This window comes from Mastigoproctus giganteus, chromosome 12 (genome assembly GCF_048544385.1).
Source record: "Mastigoproctus giganteus isolate SK-2022 chromosome 12, ASM4854438v1, whole genome shotgun sequence".
Classification (NCBI taxonomy): Eukaryota; Metazoa; Arthropoda; class Arachnida; order Uropygi; family Thelyphonidae; genus Mastigoproctus; species Mastigoproctus giganteus.
The window spans coordinates 117,998,481-118,021,486 of NC_143586.1; the positions used below are offsets into that span (position 1 = coordinate 117,998,481).

Genomic DNA, 23,006 nt, shown 5'->3' on the forward strand with positions numbered 1-23,006 from the left:
TGCTGATGTAGAAAACAATCATCCAATAAATCCACAAAAGCCTTGCTATTGTGTGAGTGACCAGCCCCCAAATTCCAGTCAATATCTGGGAAATTAAAATCCCCCATAATAAGACTTTCTGATTTACTGGCCCACTCTATTTCTCTGTTCAGTTTCTTATTATACTCATCAGAGTCATTAGGCCTATAGCACACTCCTACTCTCAATTTGGATCTCCCAGTGCTTATGTCACACCAAACTGACTCGACACTGCACTGTCCAGTGATGTCGACTGACTTCACTTCCTTGGATTTTATGTGTTTCTTAACTAATAGCATAACCCCTCCTCCCTTCCTATCCTGTCTATCCTTTCTGTAGACATTGTACTCCCCAAATTCCAGTTCTGCATTCCTTATATTTGTGTGACACCACGTCTCTGAAATCCCAACAATATCTGCCTTTGATGTTTTGAGCAATACCTCAAATTCATCAAATTTATTTACTAGACTCCTAGCATTGGTGTACACGCAAGTATACATGCACCTGCTCTTCCTCTTAGCCACCCTAACACAACCCATGTGTTTACTTGTACCCCAATGATTCCCAGCAGTCTCTGAAATATCCTACATCTTATTTTCCAGGCTGCTGCTCATTCCAATAGAAGCAGTGCAAGAATCATTTTCTCCTCTGCCAGTGGCTACTGTTAATCTATTAATCCTTGTTTCCCCCCAATCTAACAGTTTTCCGACCCTCCTAACACTGCCTCGATAGCATCAGCAAACATTTTTGCACCCTTTCTATTTAAGTGTATCCCATCCCTGATAGAAGCAGTCTCTCCTGTTAACAAGTACAGACCAGGCTGAAAAAAATTCTACCCCTTGAGCCCTGCACAATCTTTCCAGGGCCGAATTGATCGATAGGGCTCTCATCATATACTCCCTCCTATCATGTCTGGGCAGAATTGCAGACACTTTCAAATTCAACCCTAATTCACGGCTTTTTTTCATCAGTGACCTGTACTTGTTAAGTAATTCCGCTGGTCTCCTACTCTTAATATCATTAGTGCCAACGTGTACAACTATATCACCTTTTGTGCCCTTAAAAGATGATATCCGCTCTACAACGTCATCAACCTTTGCCCCTGGCAGACATACCCTGGTCCTGTTCCACCTATCCTTTTTACAAAGCATGTTTCCCGTTTCCCTGACAATAGAGTCACCAACAACTACTAGTTCCTTTGGGACCAGCACATTCTGCCTTGGGGGCTGCCGCTGTGTTGCCAATGACCAAGTGCAAGCTCTGGCATTGGTGTGGGCAGCTGAGAGCTTGATGGGCCCCTCACTTGTAATCCTTCGAGGGCATCCACCCTGTCCTTCAAGCTCTCATATAGGCCCATAACAATGCTGAGTTGACGCCTGATTTTCTTACACTCCTTGCATCGCGCACATACAAAGACATCCCCATGGCAGTATCATGTCCCATACCTTACTGCTCCGCAAACATCAAGCAAATAGTGCATCTTAAAAGGCTGTGATTCAGAGGGCAACTGGCCCCCTCAGTTCTCCTCTGAGCCACAGCATTCCCATTAGCTTGAGCCTTTTGCTTTGCTGCTCTGGTTTGAGTCATGATTTCGATTTACTTTCAATAAAAATTTCAATTTCAGTACAAAATTAAATCCTAAACTTGTATCCCAACACAGTTATAACGCTATATTTATGTTCCAGTAACGAGTGTTATCTACAAAATCTATGAGTGTTATCCACGAAATCTACGAGTGTTATCTACGAAATATTTGTTTCAGTAACGAGTGTTATCTACGAAATCCCTTTATATAACTTCCGTATCAAGTTATGTATTAATTATTTATTTTTACTAATTATTTATATTACGTAACCTAAGTGGTTATATGTATAGTTAAAAGTACAATTTAATTGCTAATCAAGTTCGACAAGATTAATAGATTTTACTGATTAATTTTCGCGTAGCAATGGCGGCTATTTACAATCGGTAAACATGTGGATTTGATACCCTTTCCGATACTAAGTAATACCTACAAAATCTCTATCTAAATTACTTTAAACTTAAGTACCGTAAATAGGAATATAAAGCTACTCTAGAAAATAAGTTAATATGTCAATTTAAACTAATAAAGAAGAAAATAAATCAGAAAAAACTTCTCTGTTCCAAGAGCAGCAGAAAGGCACGTCCGCACAGGCAACCCTCGTCCTCAGTCCTTTTGTCTTTAAGTGCTCAGGAGGATTGATCATTGTAGATGAGAATCATACTCAATGTCTCTTGGGATGTCTTGTCCTTGTGTGGTTTTGCTTACGACATTCTCTTCAGTGGATCTTCTCATCAGTTCCTGATTGCATTTTGAGTTCTTCTTCTTGTGAAGAGGTCCCAGGCAAATCTGGACAGGATTTGATATTCGTCCCTTGAATACAATAGGTGATGTTCTTGCCGTTGGGGTATAAATCTTAGTCTCATTATGAAGATTCCCCGCAGGTCCTCGTATATGGGGCACTGGTACATCAGATGCTCCCAGCTTTCTCTTTCTCCACAAGGACGGTTTGGATCTTGGAGTATACCCAGAGTGGCGAGTTTGTCATTAAAGGGCCCATGGCCAGTCAGCATGAAGGTTGTGTAGAGGCCCCGGGTGGAGCCACACAGGTGACTTTGGGTAGGTTTTTTCTACAAGGGGGATGAATTTCCTCATTACCTCGCCCTTGTGCGAGGTGGACCATCTGGTCTGCCACGTTTTTCAGGTGTGCCTGCAATCGTGCTTTCTCTTGTTTTTCTCTGTTTTCCGGTTCTATTGTATGCCCCAAGAAGGTAATGGTAATCCCTTTCATTATGTAATTTGTCATGCCACATCTAATGATTTCCAGATCCAGCAGCTAGACTCCCGCAAGAACCTGGAGCGCCTCTGTGCTGACTGTATTACAAGTTCACATTATTTTCAACAATATTGACCATTGTATTGAGTTCAGGATCCTTTTGTTAGCTACAGTCGTCATTTTGTGGTAGAATGTGGCAGCTGCATATGTGATTATCGGGATAAAAGTAGCTTTGTAATAAAGAGCCACTGTTCTTTTTAGACCCCAGTCTCGTCACGTGACTCGGGCTACCATGGCAGCATAGTTTCTAATTTTCTTTCTGAGTTGTATGAGGTGTGGCCTGAACATAAGCTTTATGTCAAGGATTATGCCAAGATATCTCATTTCGGTGGTGAATCTGATTGTGGCTCCATTTATTTTTATCTGGGGGTCTTCTTGGATCAAGGGTTCCCCTGAGGAGTATAGATGTTGTTTTGGTGGGCGATATTACCAGGTAGTTCGCTTCTGCCCATTCCTGTAGAGTGATGAGGGCACTGTTTGCTGCTATTTCCAAGCTCTGGCTCTGGAGTTAGCCGCCACTGTCAATATTAGGTCATCGGCGAATGCCTGTGACTTGACGTCTCCCAGGTCGATACGCAGGAACTCATCAAAGACAAAATTCCACAACAGTGGGCCCAAAACTGACCCTTGCGGGCATCCTCTGTGTACTTCTCTGACTAATCTTTGATAAGGGGTTATGACTTCTATCTTTCTCTGTGAGAGGTAGAAGCTGATGGCATGAAAGAGTTTTGTTGGAGTTTGCACCGGTCAGAGTCTGCCAAGGACGCTCAGCCACCAGAGGGAGTCGAACGCCCCGGCAAAGTCCACCGAAATGGCCAGGAAGTATTTGCTTTGGCATTCTTCTACTGCAATGAGGAGATTCCTCACAGCGCCTGTTGTGGAGGATCCAGGCTTGAAGCCGTATTGGTTTGGTGCATTTAAGTCCGCTGCTGTATAGTGTTGCTGTAGCCGCTTGTGTAGGAGTCTTTCATAGAGTTTACTTGCCACGGTTAGGAGCGCTATTGGTCTGTATGATTCTGGTTGTTCAGGGTTCTTGCCAAGATTTTTGAGGATTAATTTTAGGCTAGCTGTCCTCCACTGTTTTGGGAAGTATCTCGCTTTCAGAGAGCAGTTATATAGGTGCAGAAGTAGGTTGGGTGCCAATTCAACAACTCGCTTGATGATCTCAGGTTCTATCTGGTCTGTGCTAGGGCACTTTCTATTTCTAATCCTTGCTGCCACCTGCTGCAGCTCTTCCAAGGTGAAGGCGGGTTCCTGTGCTTCTGGATCATAGTTATCATTCTGGTGGCAGAGTTCTCGCTGTTGTTCAGTTCACGGTGCCACTTGCTCCCTGTAGATAGTATCCAGAATGTTGTTTATCGATTGTTCCCATATAGTGATTAGCTGGCCTTGGGGAATTCTTGTTGTTGTGAGTACCTCGCCTCTAGGGAGTTTGTTTGTAGTGACCTTGTACACCTCCCCCCCCAGGGTTGTTGTTTCCTTGTTTTCACTAGTTCATGCATTTCTTTTACTTCTCTGAATCTTGTCTGTATATTGGTTTCTTGCTGTCCTGTATAGTTGTTTTATTGCTTCTACCTCATGTGCTGGCCACGTTCTGTGGGCTCGCTGGAAGTCCTTTCTTCTTCTTGCTACCTCCTTCCTCATTTCCTGTAGCTCCAGGGACCACCATGGGATCACTCCTGGAAGTCCTTTCTTCTTCTTGCTACCTCCTTCCTCATTTCCTGTAGCTCCAGGGACCACCATGGGATCACTCCGGGCATAGGATTTTTTCTTTTTTATTGCAATTTGAGTGAAATTTGTTATGAGATCCGTAGTCTTTTGTTGCTGGGCATCTGGCTCAGTCTCCGCTTGGATTTCTTGATATCTAGAGTGGATTGCTTCAGTGAGCGTTTCTTCAAAGAGGTTCCAATCAGCTTTGTTGATGGCGAACCTATTGAGCTGATGCTTAGTTGCTTAAATTCTGGCAAGGGTTCTTTTGATCAGGAAGGTGATTACCCGGTGGTCTGTGTGGTCCAGGAGTTCTCTACCCTCCAGTCTGTGACATGTGAGGCCAAATTGGTTGTGGCAAGTGAGATATCAATCGTCGCCTCCCACTGTAGGTTGCAAAAGGTTGGGAGCTGGTTCGGTTTGTTTAGGACAGTCAGCCGTGATCCAGAGAGGAAGTCTTCGAGGAGCTCCCCATTGTGGGTCCCTCTTCTATTCTCTATGGTGCTGTGCCATGTAGGCGATCTGCAGTTGACGTCCGATCCAATGATTATTTTTTGTTCTGGTAATATGTCTAGGAGGTGCTGCAGGTAGTTTGTAGCTGGAGTGATATCCTGTCCCAGTTGGCAGTACAAGGAGACCACAAAGAAGTCCGCAATTGGCGAGATCACGTGGGCACAGCCTGCTCACGATGAACAGAGCTGTCCGACCTTTGTCGGACAGCTCTGTTCATCGTGGGTTTGTTAGGGTTTTGCACTATTATTGCTGCCCATGGGGTGTCACCATCATTTTGGATGAGCTTGTAGGCTAAAGGGTAGCCTCTTACTTTTTTACTATGAGTGTATGGCTCCTGAATTAGAAGGATATCAGCCCCCTCCTCATCGGCCTTCAGTTTCAACTGGTTGGCAACCACTTTAGCCCTCTGCACATTGTGCTGGAAAATCTTAACCTCTGTGCAGTTATAATTTTTTTTACCGCGTGTCCCCATAATCGGTTCTGTTTTGGTATATTCCTTTAGTTTTAATATAACATGGGCACTTTGAATCTCTTACTGAGTGGTTTGCATCCATTTTTTGTGTTTTGCAGTTCGTGCATGTGGGGTTGTTGCTCTTATTTGGGCAGTTTCTGAACTCGTGCCCCTTTTCCGTACAGTGTCCACAGGTCGGAGCCTTCTGCACACACGTGTGGGTGGTGTGGCGAAACTTCAGACACCTGAAACATTTTGGCACCACCACATGCTCCTTGAATCTATGTGAGCTCCATTGCACATAAAGTCGGGTCAGGTCCCTCACAGTCTGCCATGCATCTGGTGTGAATTCCACAACTCAATTTCGAGCATTATTATCTCTGGACATAGTCGAGTACCTCGGGGTTATAAGTTCCTCACACTCCCGGTCTGGCATGATCTCCTGTAGGTTACTCTCATAGATTTCCTCTACTAGGTCTTGTGGGCCAATGTCCTTGGGTAGACCAAATATGATTGCCGTTGGGCCCCTCCTTCTAGGGGGTTCTGCCTGCAGTCCCAGAGTTGCCAACTTGGGGTTTTCCATGATCGCTTGTATTTCTCCTTTAGTCTCCATCTCAATGGCGATTCCGGTGCTCCTCATCTTTCTAATTGCCTTTATCGGTGTTCTTTTAAGGTCTTCTTTCATGGATTCCATGATTTTAGCTTCCCGTTCTTTGGTCGTACAATCACTAGGTTTGGAGTTTTTAAGAGGGTTTTCCTCTTTGGCTGTGCCTAGTCAGCTTCATTTGTAGCTATAGCTGTGGCCGGTGTCCTCAGCACCTATGCGTAGGATGTGGCGTGCTGTGGCATTTGGTTTCCACTATCCACTCGGAGGACCTCCAGAACTGCAATCGCTTTCTGGTGCTCCTCATTTGTTTTAAGCAGTATTGTTTCCAGTTTTGTCCATCGTAGGACAATCTCTGCTCTTAGCATGGAAGATATTCTACTGCTATTGTCTTTCATAATGGTCTCTAACTCTGTTCGTAAGATTAAGGCCTGCTCCAGGACTGTCCCCTGGGGAAGGGTAGGGTCCAATGGGGGGTTTTTGTCCCCCTACCTTTGTGCTGCTCTGGTGGTTCCTTGGCTTCACTAGTGCTGCGCGTTTCTCGGTCCAATTTTAGGCCCGTTCTTCTTCTATTCTTCCATTTTGTGGTCTCCGGTCTTTGTTCTTCAGGGTCATCAACTCTTTCAATTGGAGTTTGTTCCATCATGAACAAACAGGTTGGCTTTGTGAGTTTGGGGTTATTTCCACAATTTCATTTTCCATTTTGTAACATTTCCGGATTAACGAGGTTGTCCGAATTAGCAGTTCCTAGTTGTATTACTTTATTGGAGGCTCCAAGAGCTGCTGAAGGATTCAAACTACAAGTCTGTGCGTTTATTTGTTGCCCTATAATCAATGGGCAAAGTTTTGGGCTCTTCCCCACTGGCAGGTGGGGGGGGAACGCAAAATAACTCTGTATAGTGCCTTCAGATGGAAATTAGTAAAATGCAGCAGTCAAGGTCACAGCTGAAGGAGTAGATGTCAACTCACTAATCCCTGCACTGGAGGGGAATACTACACATTCCGTTGTCGCACAAGGAGGTATACATTTTGTTGTCACATAAGCCTTCCAAGTCAAGTGCAGGGTATTCACGTGGCAACTGCAGTATAATTGCCTCTCTATAGCCCTGCTGTCAGACAAATGGTGACCAGTACGGTCTGGCAACAAAGGATATATATAAAAAACTTAAATAACCTGCAAAGTTCCCAGTAAATAAGCAAAAGTTTCTCACCCTGAGATCCACTGTAGCGGTTCTACTAAAGAGTACACTTTTCAAAAACTAGTAGGCACTATAACCACAAATTCATGAACAAAATTCAAGAGTGTGGAAAACGTGCGTCCACACTTAACGGTGGCCATACTATATATATATAGAGAGAGAGAGAGAGAGAGAGAGAGAGAGAGCCGACCGGGCTAGCCGGGTGGGTAAAGTGCCTGTCTGGCAACCCTACTGCAAAAACCTTGGGAGGAGCCACAGAAGCTGATGCACCAACAACTACCAAAAAAAAAAAAAAAAAAAAGAAGAGAGAGAAAAGAGACTTAAAAATAAAATAATATATGGGAGAAGAGTAATGAATATTATATAGTTGTGAACAGAACAGCTAAATTTAGAGAATGAACATAAAACTATAGCTTTATTGAGTCTCCTATAAAGTTATGATCTTAGTAATTAATTGATAAAGTGGTAACTGCATTTACTTTTCACTTCTACTGATCACAGAAAAAGAAAAAAAAAATCAAATTAATTAATTTAAGGAAAAACGAAACATGATGAAATGCAACACACTTACATGAACTAACTTGTGTTTACATACTTTCAGGTCAATCTACACACACACACACACACACACACACACACACACACACACACACACACACACACACACACACACACTTATATATATCCACCAGTTTCTTTTAGATGAATTTTCAATAAAAATTAGTGAATGAACCTTACTTGTAACTGGAGTTTCTGCAGGCATGTCAGATCGAGAGAGATAGACTGTTAATAACTGATGAACCTCTTCAGACTCTTCATCTGAAATATTTTGCTGTAATGATCCTCTAGTTGTTGTTGTGTTGTTTACATACTGGACAATTTCATGTTTGGGTGGAATTTCAGTGACTGTAATATTAATAGCCCGCTTCTTCCTTCCCCAAGAAGGAAATGTACCAGGCCTTGCTCTGTCACTACATATTACCTATTATAAAAAATCAGTGATTATTAATTAATGAATTGCTAAACTGAATTTATTTAAACTGAAGTTTAAATATGCATCAACATAAAGCTCATGTCCAAATTCAGCATAAAGTTTACTTTCAGTAAACTTTATATTGAAATTGGTTTTCGTTTTGCACAAATGTTGAATTCTTGGCCAAATTTTTGACAAACACTCACATTTCCTCAATGACAGACAGCAGATGATTTATCTCTTTCCTTTTAATGTGTGTGTCAGCATGAGAAATTTTGATCATAGAGGTAAGAAGTTGAAAACTGAAGTGAGATATTCTCTGCTTTTGTTATGATGACAGGATACTCTTTTCTTATTGAAATCCAAAACACATCAGGTGACTGAATTTGAAAGTGTCTGTAATTCTGCCCAGACACAATGGGAGGGAGTACATTTTAAGGGCATTGTCAACCAATTCGGCCCTGGTGAGAATGTGCAAGGCTCGTGAGATAGAATTTTTCTCTGTATAGTGTGTGCTTGTAAAGAGGAGAGAGTGTTTTTACAGGGATGGGATACACTTAAACAGAAAGGGTGCAAGAATATTGCCTGTTGCTATAGAGGCAGTTTTGGTTTCTGAACGACCTGATGTGATGACAAATATATAGGACAAACAGGGGGGCCATTTCATTTGAGAATCAACGTTCGTATCAGGTCTTTCAGGAACAAATATGATATTGAGCTACAACACTTTCAAATGCATAACATTTAATTTTAATAACATTTCTATCTCTATACTTGCCATTGAAAGTATATATAATGAAAGGTTGGGTTTAGAAAACCTACACATTCTAAAGCAAAAATCTCTTTATCCATATGGACTGAACAGCAAGTTTAATGGACAATGCTTTGCTAGTTATAAGCAGGATCAATGTATATACAATGCATTCCAACTGGTTAAAACAGGGATGGTTAGACATTACAGAAATCAGAGCTATTATGTAAAGCAGATAAAGCAGGTAATTTTTCAGATTTGATAAAGTCTTGGGATCAACCCATCATCAGCATCAAGTTTATTCATGACTTGGTGTTTGGTATGAAAGCTAGCTGGTTGAAGGCCTTGCTGAATATAGCATTAGCATTAGTAGAGGCATTTGATGCAAGAAAGCAAGCTTATGCAGCATCAGCCAAAAAAAAAAAAATAAAATAAAATAATAAATAAATAAATAAAAAATAACCACTTCCACTTCACCCCTCTGTTCATTCGAAATACCTGTCCAGCTGAGCCTTAAACTTATTTAGGCTATCAACTTCCACGACAAGGGATGAAAGTCTATTCCACCAACAAACCACCCACTGGCTAAAGGCAAATTTCCACATGTCTATCATACATCTGTCTTTTCTCAATTTGAATTTATTCCCTCTCAGGTGATTATTCTGAGCAAGAGGAAGAATCCTATCAGCATTGAGCATGCTCAAACCATTCAAGGCTTTATACACCTCTATCAGATCACCTCGCTGGTGCCTAGTCTCCAGACACTGTAATTTGCAAAACTTAAGCCTTCTTCGTAAGAGCACCCCTTTGTTCCATTCACTAATCTTGTTGCCCTTCTCTGTACTCGTTCCAGCATCTCTACGTCCTTCTTGAAATGAGGCCTCCAGACCTGTATACAGAACTCTAGGTGTGGCCTGACCATTGCCTTATACAAGGGAATAATCACCTCCTTATCCCTGCTAGAAAAATTCCTATATATCATCGACAATACACCATGAGCTACTCTTGCAGCCTGCTTGCACTGCTCAGAAAACTTCATATCTGCCTGCACAACCACCCCCGGGTCCCTTTCATTCTCTACCACTGTCAGTGTAGTACCGCAGAGTTGATACGTTGCTCTGGAGTTGCTGTTTCCCATATGTAGTACTTTACATTTGTCAATGTTAAACTTCATTTGCCACCTCTCAGCCCATCTGCTCAACCTTTCCCGATCCTGTTGCAGTAGCATAGTGTCAGTAGTGTCCTTGACATCCCTGCCAACCTTCGTATCATCTGCAAACTTGGACATTAAGCTTGATATACCATCATCAATATCATTTATAAATACAGAAAACAATAATGGACCCAATACTGAACCCTCAGGGACTCCATAAATAACACTAGTCCACGATGAGCAGTGTCCATTGATTATCACTCTCTGTCTTCTCCCCCTCAACCACCCCTTTATCCATAGCAGCAATTTGCCTCCAATGCCACACTGCTCCAATTTGTGCAGCAGTCTTCCATGTGCAACAGTATCAAAAGCCTTTCTAAGATCCAAGTATATAATATTCCTGCATCCAGTTCTTTTGTGACTGCATCATAGTATCCAATCAAATTGGTCAGGCAAGACTTCCCCTTAACAAAACCATGCTGTGTCCAAGCTATAACTGAAGTCTTGTCTAGATAATCCTGCAGTGCTTCTTTAACCAGTGCATCCATTAATTTTCCGGGAACAGAAGTTAAACTAACAGGTCTATAATTACTTGTGTCGCCCTTTGATCCTCCTTTGTGAATTGGGGTCACATTTGCACATCTCCAGTCCATGGGTACTTCCCCTGAGTCCAAAGAAGCTCGCATAATTATGGCTAAGGGTTTGCTTACTTCCTTTGCTGCCTCCTTTAATATAACTGGATAGATCCCATCCACCCCAGGTGCCTTTCTTGTATTTATCTTCAACAATGTCTCCTCCACTTTACTCTCAGTTATTACAAGATTCTTTAGCTTACTGCCAGAGTTGAATACACCTCTGGCATTCCCCTCGCTGAATAACTCCTCATGTGTGAATGTCGATGCAAAATATTCATTTAGTTTGTTAGCTACCTGAGCAGGATCATCAACAGTTGACCCATTGATATCAAGTGGACCAATCTGATTCATCCCCTTGCTTCTAGAATTTACATAAGTAAAGAACTCTTTGCTGTTTTTCTTTGCATCCTTTGCCAAATATTAGTAATCTGCCTTCGCCTGCCTAACCTCCTTTGTAACTTGGTTACAGATCAACTTGTATCTATCATAGGCTTCTGCAGAGATTATATCTATATATATCTATCTATATATATATCTATCTATCTATCTATATATCTATTTATATATCTATCTCTGCATGCATATATTTGTGCATCTTGGCTAAAATAATAAGAAGACATCCAGAGCTGACAATCAGGATATCTGTGGGCCCAAGAACAGTATGTGCTCTATACACGGATCAGACACGTGCCTTTGAGCTCCTGCCCCTTTTGTCCCTTTGTCTTTTGTCTGCGAGAACCCCTAGTCAAGACTTACATGTTTCGATTCCTCTTCGGAAGAACTTTCGAGTAATAATAAATTTGTGTGTCTAGAATTAGTGGAGTTTGACTTAGGTTAGATTTTTAATTTTTAACTTTAGCCATGGAAAGCTGGACATTCCAGTAACGGCTTATTCCACCCCCCCCCACCCATCCCATCTATTGCCTCCAGCTATGGCCAGCGAAGGTCAAACAACCACAGCAACGGAACCTACTGCTACTGCCAGCAGTGACCAAGCTATCGGAAGCCACATCCTGCGACAACGGGTGAACACCTCAAGGTCCAAAACGTCAGCAACTGTTAATACTTATGCTAATACCGTATCTAGTGGATTATGCTTGACGACAGCAAAAACCCCTCTCTCGTGACCAACAGTAGTACACATGCGATCGAACAACGTTCTTACAAATGTAGCAACCGCTATTACTTCCCGGGAAAATGGAATAGTAATTTTCGCTACCAAGGAAAACACTCCCCTAGAGCAGTAACTTACAGCGATCGCGGAGAAAGTACCACCGAAAAATATAACCACGCATCCTGTGTGGCGGGAACTGTGCAGGTGTATTTCAGCCACCCCTCATGGGCGCAAACTATCCTGCAAAATGGAATAGACATCGGTCTTCATCACCTAGAAGCGGTGCCAATTGCCTTAGCACCAACGAAAGTTACAATTTCAAACGTCCCACCTGAAATCCCTCATCAATTTCTGAGAGGGATTTTATCCAAATACGGATCTGTTACCGGGAAAATACGCACACTCTCTGCAGCAACCACGAAACCGGAATTTTCGCATATAAAAAGCTTCCACAGGCAAGCACTTATGCACTTCGCCAACAATGACGCAGCAAACATCCCAAAACTCATCAACACCGATCTAAATGGAATAATTTACACCTTCTATACCTCCATTTCCTCACAATGTTTCTTCTGCCATGAAGAGGGTCACATCAGGAAAAACTGCCCGCATATCTCTAACTCTTCTGAAAGTAATACCGAAATTCAGGCGGCACCAACCTGGGTCAGGCCAGATGCACAAAGCGAGCTGACTGTTGGAGATAGTGGGGATGCTGAAGAAACTGTCAAACAGTCTGAGATGCTTCCCACAACAAACTCTTCAGAAAAAGAAAATTCAAAGACCATAGAAGACCAGGACGCAATCTCTTCAGGAGACCGACCAACCGAAACAAGAGTTTTATCTCGGAATCAACCCCCAAGGCAGACCACGTCCAAAGCCACAAAACAGAAGAAGACAACACACACGCCGGCAGGAAAAGAGCAAACCGCTAACAAAAACAACAGGGGCGACGGAAATAAATACAGAACACCACAGAAGATAAATGGTCAGATCTCAAACAAGTCCATCATATCACCAAGTATGGAAATAAATAAACAGCTACAAACCACTCACGATCCAAATGAAGAAGAACCCGAATTTCTGAGCACTGAAGAAGAGACCAACTGTGTTTCTCACGATTCAAGTGCTTCAGAAGACGAGGAAAACGAGTTTCCCTACACTAAAGGTCCTTTAACTGTGGAGAAACTACGATCCTTTCTACAGGAAGTACGCGGCTCCCCACAGAAGCTGGTGACAGCTCTGAAGTTCACCTCTAACATACCCGAGCTGATCTCACAACTTATGGGTCTGCATTCCAAACTAAAAGGAAAGAAAGGCAGAGCAGATGTGAATAGATCCAAACGCCTGTACTACTTGATTAACGGGCTTGAACAGCAATATCATCAATCAGGATGTTAACCGCCCCAAAACTTGCAAAACCCTTATCTTTATTCCTGCAGATAATGCTGACTCTTAGCATAGTTGGGTCCGTTGTTGTTTTCGGTGTTTATGAATGATATTGATGATGGGATATCAAGTTTAATGTCCAAGTTTGCAGATGATACAAAGTTTGGCAGGGTCGTTAAGGACAATACTGACGCTATGCTGCTGCAACAGGATCTGGAAAGGTTGAACAGATGGGCTGAGAGGTGGCAAATGAGGTTTAACATCGACAAATGTAAAGTGCTGCATATGGGAAACAGTAACCCCAGAGCAACGTATCAACTCTGCAGTACTACACTGACAGTGGTGGAGAATGAAAAGGACCTGGGGGTAATTGTGCAGGCAGATATGAAGTTCTCTGAGCAGTGCAGACGAGCTGCAAGAGTAGCTCATGGTGTCTTGTCAATGATATACAGGAATTTTTCTAGCAGGGATAAGGAGGTGATTATTTCCTTGTATAAGGCAATGGTAAGGCCACATCTTGAGTACTGTATACAGGTCTGGAGGCCTCATTTCAAGAAGGATGTAGAGCTGCTGGAACGGGTACAGAGAAGGGCAACAAGATTAGTAAATGGAACAAAGGGTTGCTCTTACGAAGAAAGGCTTAAGTTTTGCAAATTACAGAGTTTGGAGACTAGGCACCGGCGAGGTGATCTGATAGAGGTGTATAAGGCTTTGAATGGTTTGAGCATGCTCAATGCCAATGGGATTCTTCATCTTTCTCAGAATAATCACCTCAGAGGGCATAAATTCAAATTGAGGAAGGACGGATGTCGGATAGATGTGCGGAAATTTGCCTTTGGCCAGCGGGTGGTTGGTTGGTGGAACCGACTTCCATCACTTGTTGTTGAAGTTGATAGCCTAAACAAATTTAAAGCTCAACTGGACAGGTATTTCGAACGAACGGAGGGGTGAAATGGGAGTGGGTTTTTTTTTTTTTTTTTTGGCTGATGCTGAATAAGCTTGCTTTCTTGCATCATATGCCTCTGCTAATGCTAATGCTAATACTATCACTTAATGCAAGAGGATGCTCCTCTGCATTGCGCAATAAGCTGATCCTTCACCAGGTCCAACGACATCATGCCGACCTACTCTTCCTACAAGAAACAAATATTAAAACAGACACAAGGCCATCCTTGAAATGGACAGATTGGTCATATGTATTTCATCATTCTCCAACACAACAACATCATGGGGCAGGAGTGAGTGTCGGCCTTCATCAAAAGTCTGCCTGCAAGCTCAATGTGATAGCAGAGATCGCTGGCTACGCAATTTATGCCCGCCTGGATACACCCCAGAAGGAAACCCTGCACCTTTTTAACATTTACATGCCACAGCAAGACAGACTTGCTATTCAAATAACCAACTTCATACAAAGCCACATCTCTACTATAGATCAAGAACACATCATTCTTGCTGGCAACTTCAACTGCACTCTCGACCTAAAAATGGACAGAGTACGATGCACTGAGCACCACACAACATTAATCAATAACCTGCAGGCCTTGATAAACAACAATGAACTGGTCGACGTATTTAGACACGAGCACCCAGAAGAAAAGTCCTACACCTGGAGATCAGCAAATACAGCATCTGAAAGACTACCTTACCAAGCCCGACTGGACAGATACTACATCCCAAAACACACCATCCCCTGGTCAGAAGCATCACACATTTGCCATCTTATATCTCAGATCACTCCTTTATCAAATTACAGCTCTCTTTCTCACCCAATCACTACAAAAGTGGAGGTGCTTATTGGATGTTCAACAATAGCCTTCTTCAAGACAAGGAATACATTTCTAAGCTGCAAGACCTGATATCCAACCTTGCCTAATCCAAAGACAGATTGGAGCCCATGAACACGTGGTGGCCTAGATTTAAAAGTAAACTGAAATCATTCTCGCAAACCTACAGCCATCAGAAAAGTCAACAAAAGCATAATAACCTCTATCAACTTGAGCAAAGGCTGAAAAATCTCCCATCTGATAGTCAGACCTATCAGTCAACACTACAAGCCATACAAACCCACTTAGAACACTCTGCAAAAGGCGCCCTGCTCAGATCAAGATATACCCACATAAATCTATCTGATGCCCCGACCAAATACTTTTTCTCATTAGAAAACAGACATCAGAAATCAACCACCATCACTGCCATTCAGCTGCAAAACGGAAACATCACTGAAGACCCAGAGGAAATCTTCTCTGAAGTAACAAGATTTTATAGAGAAATTTACAGTTCTCAAGAAACCTCTACAAAGGCAACGGAGGAAATCCTTTCAGGACTTAAAAAAATCTCCCATACGGCCCAATGCAGTATGGAGAAACAAATCACCCTACAAGAACTCACAGCAGCATGCAAAGCCCTTTCCAAAAATAAATCACCAGGTTTGGACGGACTAACTTCTGAATTCTTCCAAACGTTTTGGTATCAACTCGGAGTGCTACTCTCTGAAATGCTTGAAGAAGCTCAGTTCCATGGACTACCAGCTTCGGTCACCACCTCTGTCGCTCGACTGATTCCCAAGAAAGGAGATCGCACCAATTTACAAAACTGGCGCCCGATTTCCTTAATGAATACGGACTGTAAAATCATTTCCAAAGCCATCGCCAATAGATTAAAAGCCACTCTCCCAGATATCATCGATCACCAACAAACATGCTCTGTACCTGGAAGATCGATTCACGACAATCTACATCTGATCCGAGACCTCCTCTCCACTGCAAACAGCCAAAGAGAATTCCTAGCACTAATTAGCCTTGACCAGAAAAAGGCATTCGACAGCGCAGAACACAGCTACCTATTTCAAACCTTGAAAGCCTTTGGATATGGACCTTACATCATCGGAACAATCCATCTGCTATACAAGGAAGCCAAATTCTGCCTGAAACTCAACAACCAGCTCACCTGCCACTTTCCGTATTCCAGAGGAATAAAACAAGGCTGCCCACTCTCTGGACAACTCTATGCAATTGCCATAGAACCATTCCTTAATAAAATTGCCACCAGTATACAATCCCGACGAACACTGCTACCAGAACCCCACCTAAATATAACCTACTCAGCATACGCAGATGACGTCACAATTGCAATACGACACGAGAGTGAATTTGAAGTTATTCAAAAGGCTCATGATCTTTATGCTCAAGCATCAGGTGCAAAACTCAACCACTGTAAGACCAGCGGCCTGTGGGCTGGCAACTGGAAAACTAGAACCGACTCCCCATCCAAGGCACATGATCCAGTGAGGGACAGAAATACCTAGGTGTGTACCTCGGCAATACCCTCCTTTTCTCCCAGAAGAACTGGCCCGAATTGCTGAGTCGTTTCAACAAAGTACTCGGGAGATGGAGAAGCGTGTGCGCCACATCTTCGCCGAGAGGGAGAGTGCTTGTGGTCAATCATATGGCGGCAAGCGTTCTCTGGCACACCTTCAAAATTCTCACTCCACCTGCTGACTTCCTCCACCAAATCCAGGCATCTGTCCGAAGCTTCCTTTGGAACAAAACCAACTGGATGTCCTGCTCCAAACTTAGCCAACCACTTACTCACGGGGGTCAAGGGTTGGTCTCTTTAGATGACAAAATCACAGCATTCCGGATCACCTTGCTTCTTAAGACGCTGCAAACAAAATACGCATATTCCAACACTACGGATAAACTACTAGCAACAGCCACTAGAGGACTATCCCTTTCAACAATATTGAGAATGGACATGGCACCAGTACCACTCAAACTACCGTCGTTTTATAAAGACGCACTATACCGCTGGAAAAAGCTAAACCTTCACCATAATCTTGAGAGAACATCCCTTCCCGGAATACTTTCAGAACCGCTCTTCTACAATAAAAGAATAATAGACCCTGCAAATGATGATATTCTCTTCTTACCTACGTGGAACTGGGCAGGAATAAGAACCATAGGCGACCTCCTGACACCAAGCCTGGAATGGAAAGGATCAGAAGATTTGCCCATTAAAACCATTAATGCAAAGCAGCAACACATACATCTAAAACCAGCGATCACACAAGCTCTTCCAGACATCACTACAACTAAAGGGATTGGAAATGTCACTGGATCCTTGCTTACACCAACCTTCGTCATCACATCACCAGAAGACACGGTACCTCTGTCTCCTGCACCCTCCAAAAAAGCCTATCGGCTAATCATGTCTCGCCATGCAACCACGATTTTCCCGTCATCCACCTGCCAAGCTGTCCCTGCACCCCTCTCCACTCACCACAAGCCATCATCAAACTTTCAGTGGAACCTTCCGTACAGGACGAAATGTTCCAAATCGGACGCAGACATCCAGTGGAGACTGTGGCACAACATCCTTCCCACCCCAGTCAAGCTACAAACCTTCGGGTTACGCTCCTCAAACTACTGCCTCTTCTGCGCCACCCCAGGTAACCTGGAACACATATACCTGGAATGCCCTGTGAACAAGGAACTCGTCAAATACGCTTTGGATGCAGCAAAGCTTGCCTGCAACCACACCCACACTCCGGAGGACTACTGGTACCTACTTCACTCTGAGCAGACAGCACACACCACCTGCAACTTCCTATTCATTGCGGCCAAGGCCGTCATTTACACCTTCTACTTGAAGCACACAAGAAGCAGTGACGACGTGCCTCCTGCCGACACATCGGCGAAACATCTGAAGTGGAGCCTACGGAGGAAGTTGCAGAGCAGACTTCTACTCGAATTCCACAGCAAAAAACCAGAAACTGTGGATCATCTTAACAGCGAATGGAACAGTGGCGGTCACCTCTTCACCATCACTGAACAGTCCATCACCTTCAACGTGTGACACTTTACATGAGAATGACCCAACCCCAAGAAACTGTTTTTTTTTCTTATTTCCTGAAATTAAAATATTGAAACCTTTGTATTTCTTTCTAAAAATTTTTCTTTATCTTTCTTTTTTGCTTTGTACATAGAATGTAAATAGTTGTTGTTGAAAATGTATCTACTGTTCACGTTTTAATAAAAAAAAAAAAAAAAAAATATCTCTGCATATATATCTATCATATATGCAGAGATTATAAATTTATCAATGCACACCTGCAACATCTACTGTTTGATATTTTTAAGTTCAATCTGGGAAATATTAAAGTAGTTACAAAGGATTTTATAAGTTTTAAATTTCTAAATATGGTTTTAGATAGTATTAATCTAGAACAGATTCTTAACCATTCAATTATGCATTGCCTTTATCCAATTCAAGTATAGAAACTAGATTCGGCTATGTTAAGCCCATTGGCCTAAATGTCTGTAATTATAAACAAGAGGCAATTAAACTTAAAATTACAGAGAATGATACCCTTTGTTTCTGCCATTTACCAGAATATCAATCTTATGTCAAACAGGTAGAACTTTAGGAAGTTGCTGTCCAATGTATAACGAGATACAGGATGGAGGATACTAATAATTTAGACCCAGTTTTAAGGCTAGTGTTAAGCAAATTTGTAAGCATGTTCGTATTGATCTGATACAATTTAGTCTAAAATTAGCGTATAATTACAGCATACCAGCAGAGGCTTTCCATATGTGGACTTGTCTTACATACGAGTCATTGGTTAAACAGAATAACTGTAAGTTCAAATGGTATGAAAAGGAGATGGTTTTTGACGTTAAGTTAAGCAGCATTTATTGGATTTGCAATCTAGATTTATTATAACCATGGTTGACAAATCAGCCACCAACTAGGGTATTATTTGTAAAAAGTTTTATACTGCCACTTTAGCTAAAGAGCTTAGCAACAGTTGGTTGGTTGGTTATTAGGATTTTTATGGCGCATCAGCATCTAAGGCTATATATATATATATATATATATATATATATATATTTTTTTTTTTTTTTTTGGTAGTTGTTGGTGCATAGGCTTCTGTGGCCATAATGCACCTCGCAAGGTTTTTACAGTACTTTGATCCAAGCCCGAGGCGAGAATCGAACCCACAACCTTTGGGTTGCCAGGCATCTCTAAGGCTATAGTGCGCCAACTTAACAACAGTACTAGATACAGGATGGAGGATACTAATAGTAATATTACCAGCAAAAGGCTGATTGCTATGAGTAAAAGGTTAAAATTTCACTGCTATAACACTAAGTTTCCGTGCATTGGATCCCTAAATTTCATAAGTTTCCTGTTGCTTTTAGGTTTATAACTTCATGTAGAGATACTTATGTAGAAATACCACATAAAAAGCTAGAATCTTTGTTAAAAATCTTATTTAATCGATTAAATATGATTTTCATTGTATTTAATCGATTAATCGATTCTAAGATTATTTTAAATAATAAAAAGGTTTTAGATTACCTGAATGCTAATACCACAGGCATCAGGCATTAGCATTAGTAGAGGCATATGATGCAAGAAAGCAAGCTTATGCAGCATCAGCCAAAATGAAAACAAAAAATCCTCCCATTTCACCCTTCCATTTGTTCCAATTGCCTGTCCAGCTCAGCCTTAAATTTATTTAGGCTATCAACTTCCACAACAAAAGGTGGAAGTGTGTTCCACCAATCAACCACCCACTGGCTAAAGGCAAATTTCCACACACCTATTCTACAACTGTCTTTCCTCAAATTGAATCTATGCCCCCTCAGGTTCTTAATTTGAGCAGGAGGAAGAATCATATCAGCATTCAGCTTGCTCAACCCATTCAAGGTCTTATACATCTCGATCAGATCACCTTGCAGGTGGCGCCTCCGTAGCCAGGTGGGCAGGAGCAGTAGTATGTAGCACACGCTTCTTGATTAGACCCGGGTTCAAGCCCGTGCCCACCAAATATAGAGGGTGCGGAAAGGCCAGGGAATGACCACTGCATATCCCCGGAGCAATATGGCTTTAGTTGCTAATGCTTCTAAAAACCAAATAACATAACCTTGCAGGTGCCTACTCTTCAGTAGGCACCAATTTGCAGAACTTAAGATTTTCTTGGTAAGAGCACTCCTTTGTTCTCCTCACCAATCTTGTTGCCCTTCTTTGTACTCATTCTGGCAACTCTACATCGTTCCTAAAATGAGGCCTACAGACCTGTACACCGTACTCTAGGTGTGACCTGACCATTGCCTTCTATAACGGGATAATCAACTCGCTGTCCGTGCTAGCAAAATTGCTATATATCATTGACAAGACTCCATGAACTTTTTTTTTTTTTTTTTTTTTTATGTGAACCCCAAACACGAGAGGTATTAGGACCTATAGTACTTAGTACCGTGCTTGGGTTTGAGGTTAAGAAGACGAAAGAAGATATTTGTTGACATTGGACTTGAACTTCTGTAGATTGTAATTTTCAGGAAATACGTATGAAGGAAGGTTGTTCCAGAAAACGGCAGTTGAATGAATAAATGAGGAAGATGAAAAGTTGGTTCTGTGGGTTTGAAGTTGGACAGTAAATGGATGTTGACTGGTGGCGGCACGTGTTCGGACTGTTTTGAAAGAGAGAGCAGGAATTATAGAAGCCAATTCAGAAGAACAGTGCCCATGGAAGTATCTGTAGAAGAGGCATGCAGCAGAAACAGTGCGTCTATGAGAAAGCGAGTGGAGAGACTCTGTTAGAGATGAATCATTAATTAACCTAACTGCCCTCTTCTGAATGGAATCAAGAAGCCGGAGAGAGGTTTTGGGGGCACCACCCCAGATATGGGAACAATATTCCATGGCAGGGCGAATTTGTGATTTATACAGAGTGAGCAGCTGTTTGGAAGAAAAGTAACGCCGAGAGCGAAAGAGAAAACCAAGTTTTTTAGATGCAGAGGAAGCAATATTTGTAATGTGCTTGTGCCAAGAGAGATTAGAGGTCAGGGTAATCCCTAAAAGAGATATATCATTTTGCCTAGAAATCGGAGTGTCACTAAAGATAAGCATAGGAGTAGAAGAATCCTTTTTGCGAGATATAAGACAAGACTGAGTTTTAGAAGGGTTGAAATCAACTAAGTTGTCTTTGCCCCACTGGAGAATTACCTGAAAATCGGCATTTAAGGAATTGGTAGCAGATTTTCGAGAAGTTGAAGCTGATTGAGCAGGACAAGGTTTCTCAAAATGGAAAGTTGAATGCAATGTGCTATCATCGGCAAAACTATGGATAGGATTTCCAGTCAATGGAAGAAGGTCATTGATATACAAGAGGAAAAGAGTGGGGGAAAGAACTGAACCTTGGGGGACACCGGCATTAGTGGAGAAGTTAGAAGACAGAGAGCCATCTACCATCACCCTCAGTGAGCGATCAGAGAGAAAACTGGATAACCAATTACTAAAAACAGTTGGCAAACCATAAGATGGAAGCTTGTTTAGAAGAGTAGAGGCAGCAAGATTATACACTAGCTGATCCGGAAGCTTCCTAGAGAGTTACCAATAGGTTCAGTCCGGTGTACTAACTAGCGGCTGGCCTGCGAACACCGTTTTAGAGCTGTACCCTCGAAATGTAAGGAATATTGGATCTCGCCACGACGTTCATCATAACCTCAAAAGTCATCAATCATACTGCATGATGGAAGAGATAGGGAAAGGTTGACCGGAACTTAGCTCTAGAGACTAAACATGGGTTCCACCATTTCAAGCCTCCAATAAGCAAAGTGGTGGTATTTCACCGGTTGATGAGAGTCATCTACCACCTAGTACTGCCTGGTAACATAGAGGGGTGGCGTTCCTCCATGTGGTGTGGGCGCCACAGCTCGACCCATGCTTACGTTGGTTCACACCTGGGTGGTCACCCACCATGTACTTGTGCATGGAGGTTATACCCAGGATTACTAACAGTCCCACCATCGTGAAGGTGCAAGCAGAGGATTTGGCTGTCACAGACCGTCCGGACTTCGCCGAAATTGGGTCCACTTGACTTGAGTGTCACCCGAATATCAGTTCCATCAGTGTTTTAGACTCCCAGATAGCAAGTATAGCTTGTCTGGCATATCTGAGAGAATGTCTGTGACAACCTCAACGACCCAAGAACTGCCCTGGCCGCACATCTGCACTGCTCAGCAAACATATTTGACTGCACAATTACCCCCAGTTCCTTTTCACTTTCCACTCCCTGATGTAGTACCATACAGTTTGTACATTTCTCTTTCGTTACAGCCACCCATATGCAGTACTTTCCATTTGTTAATGTTAAAACTTCAGTTGCCACTTCTCAGCTCATTTGCTCAACTTATCTAGATCCAGTTGGAGTAGCATACTGTCTTTACTGTCGTTAAAAACCCAGCCAACCTTTACATCATCTGCAAACTTGGATATTAATCCTGATATACCATCATCAATATCATTGATAAATATACAAAACAACAATGGGCCCAACACCGAACCCAGGGGAACTCCACTAATAACATTTATCCACGAAGAGCAGTGTCCATTGATTACCACTCTCTGTCATCCCCCACTCAACCATCCTTTCTCCATTGTAGCAACTTACCCTTAATGCCTTACCTCTCCAATTTTACAGTAGTCTTCCATGTGCAACAGTATCAAAAGCTTTCCTGAAATCCAAGTATATGATATCAAAATTATTTTTGGCATTCAATTCCATTGTGACCACATCATAGTATTCAATCAAATTGGTCAGACAAGACTTCCCTTTAACAAACTCATGGTGTGTC

General features: G+C 42.3%; 1 protein-coding gene across 1 annotated transcript in view; it reads right to left on the reverse strand.

Annotated features, from left to right (window-relative positions):
* Window positions 1-23,006, reverse strand: part of nompA (no mechanoreceptor potential A) — a 672,626-nt gene that overhangs the window by 167,763 nt on the left and 481,857 nt on the right. The window contains exon 13 of the mRNA XM_090385870.1: window positions 8,089-8,332. Within this exon, the coding sequence (XP_090241996.1) occupies window positions 8,089-8,332 (244 nt within the window). The remainder of the gene's footprint in view (window positions 1-8,088; window positions 8,333-23,006) is intronic.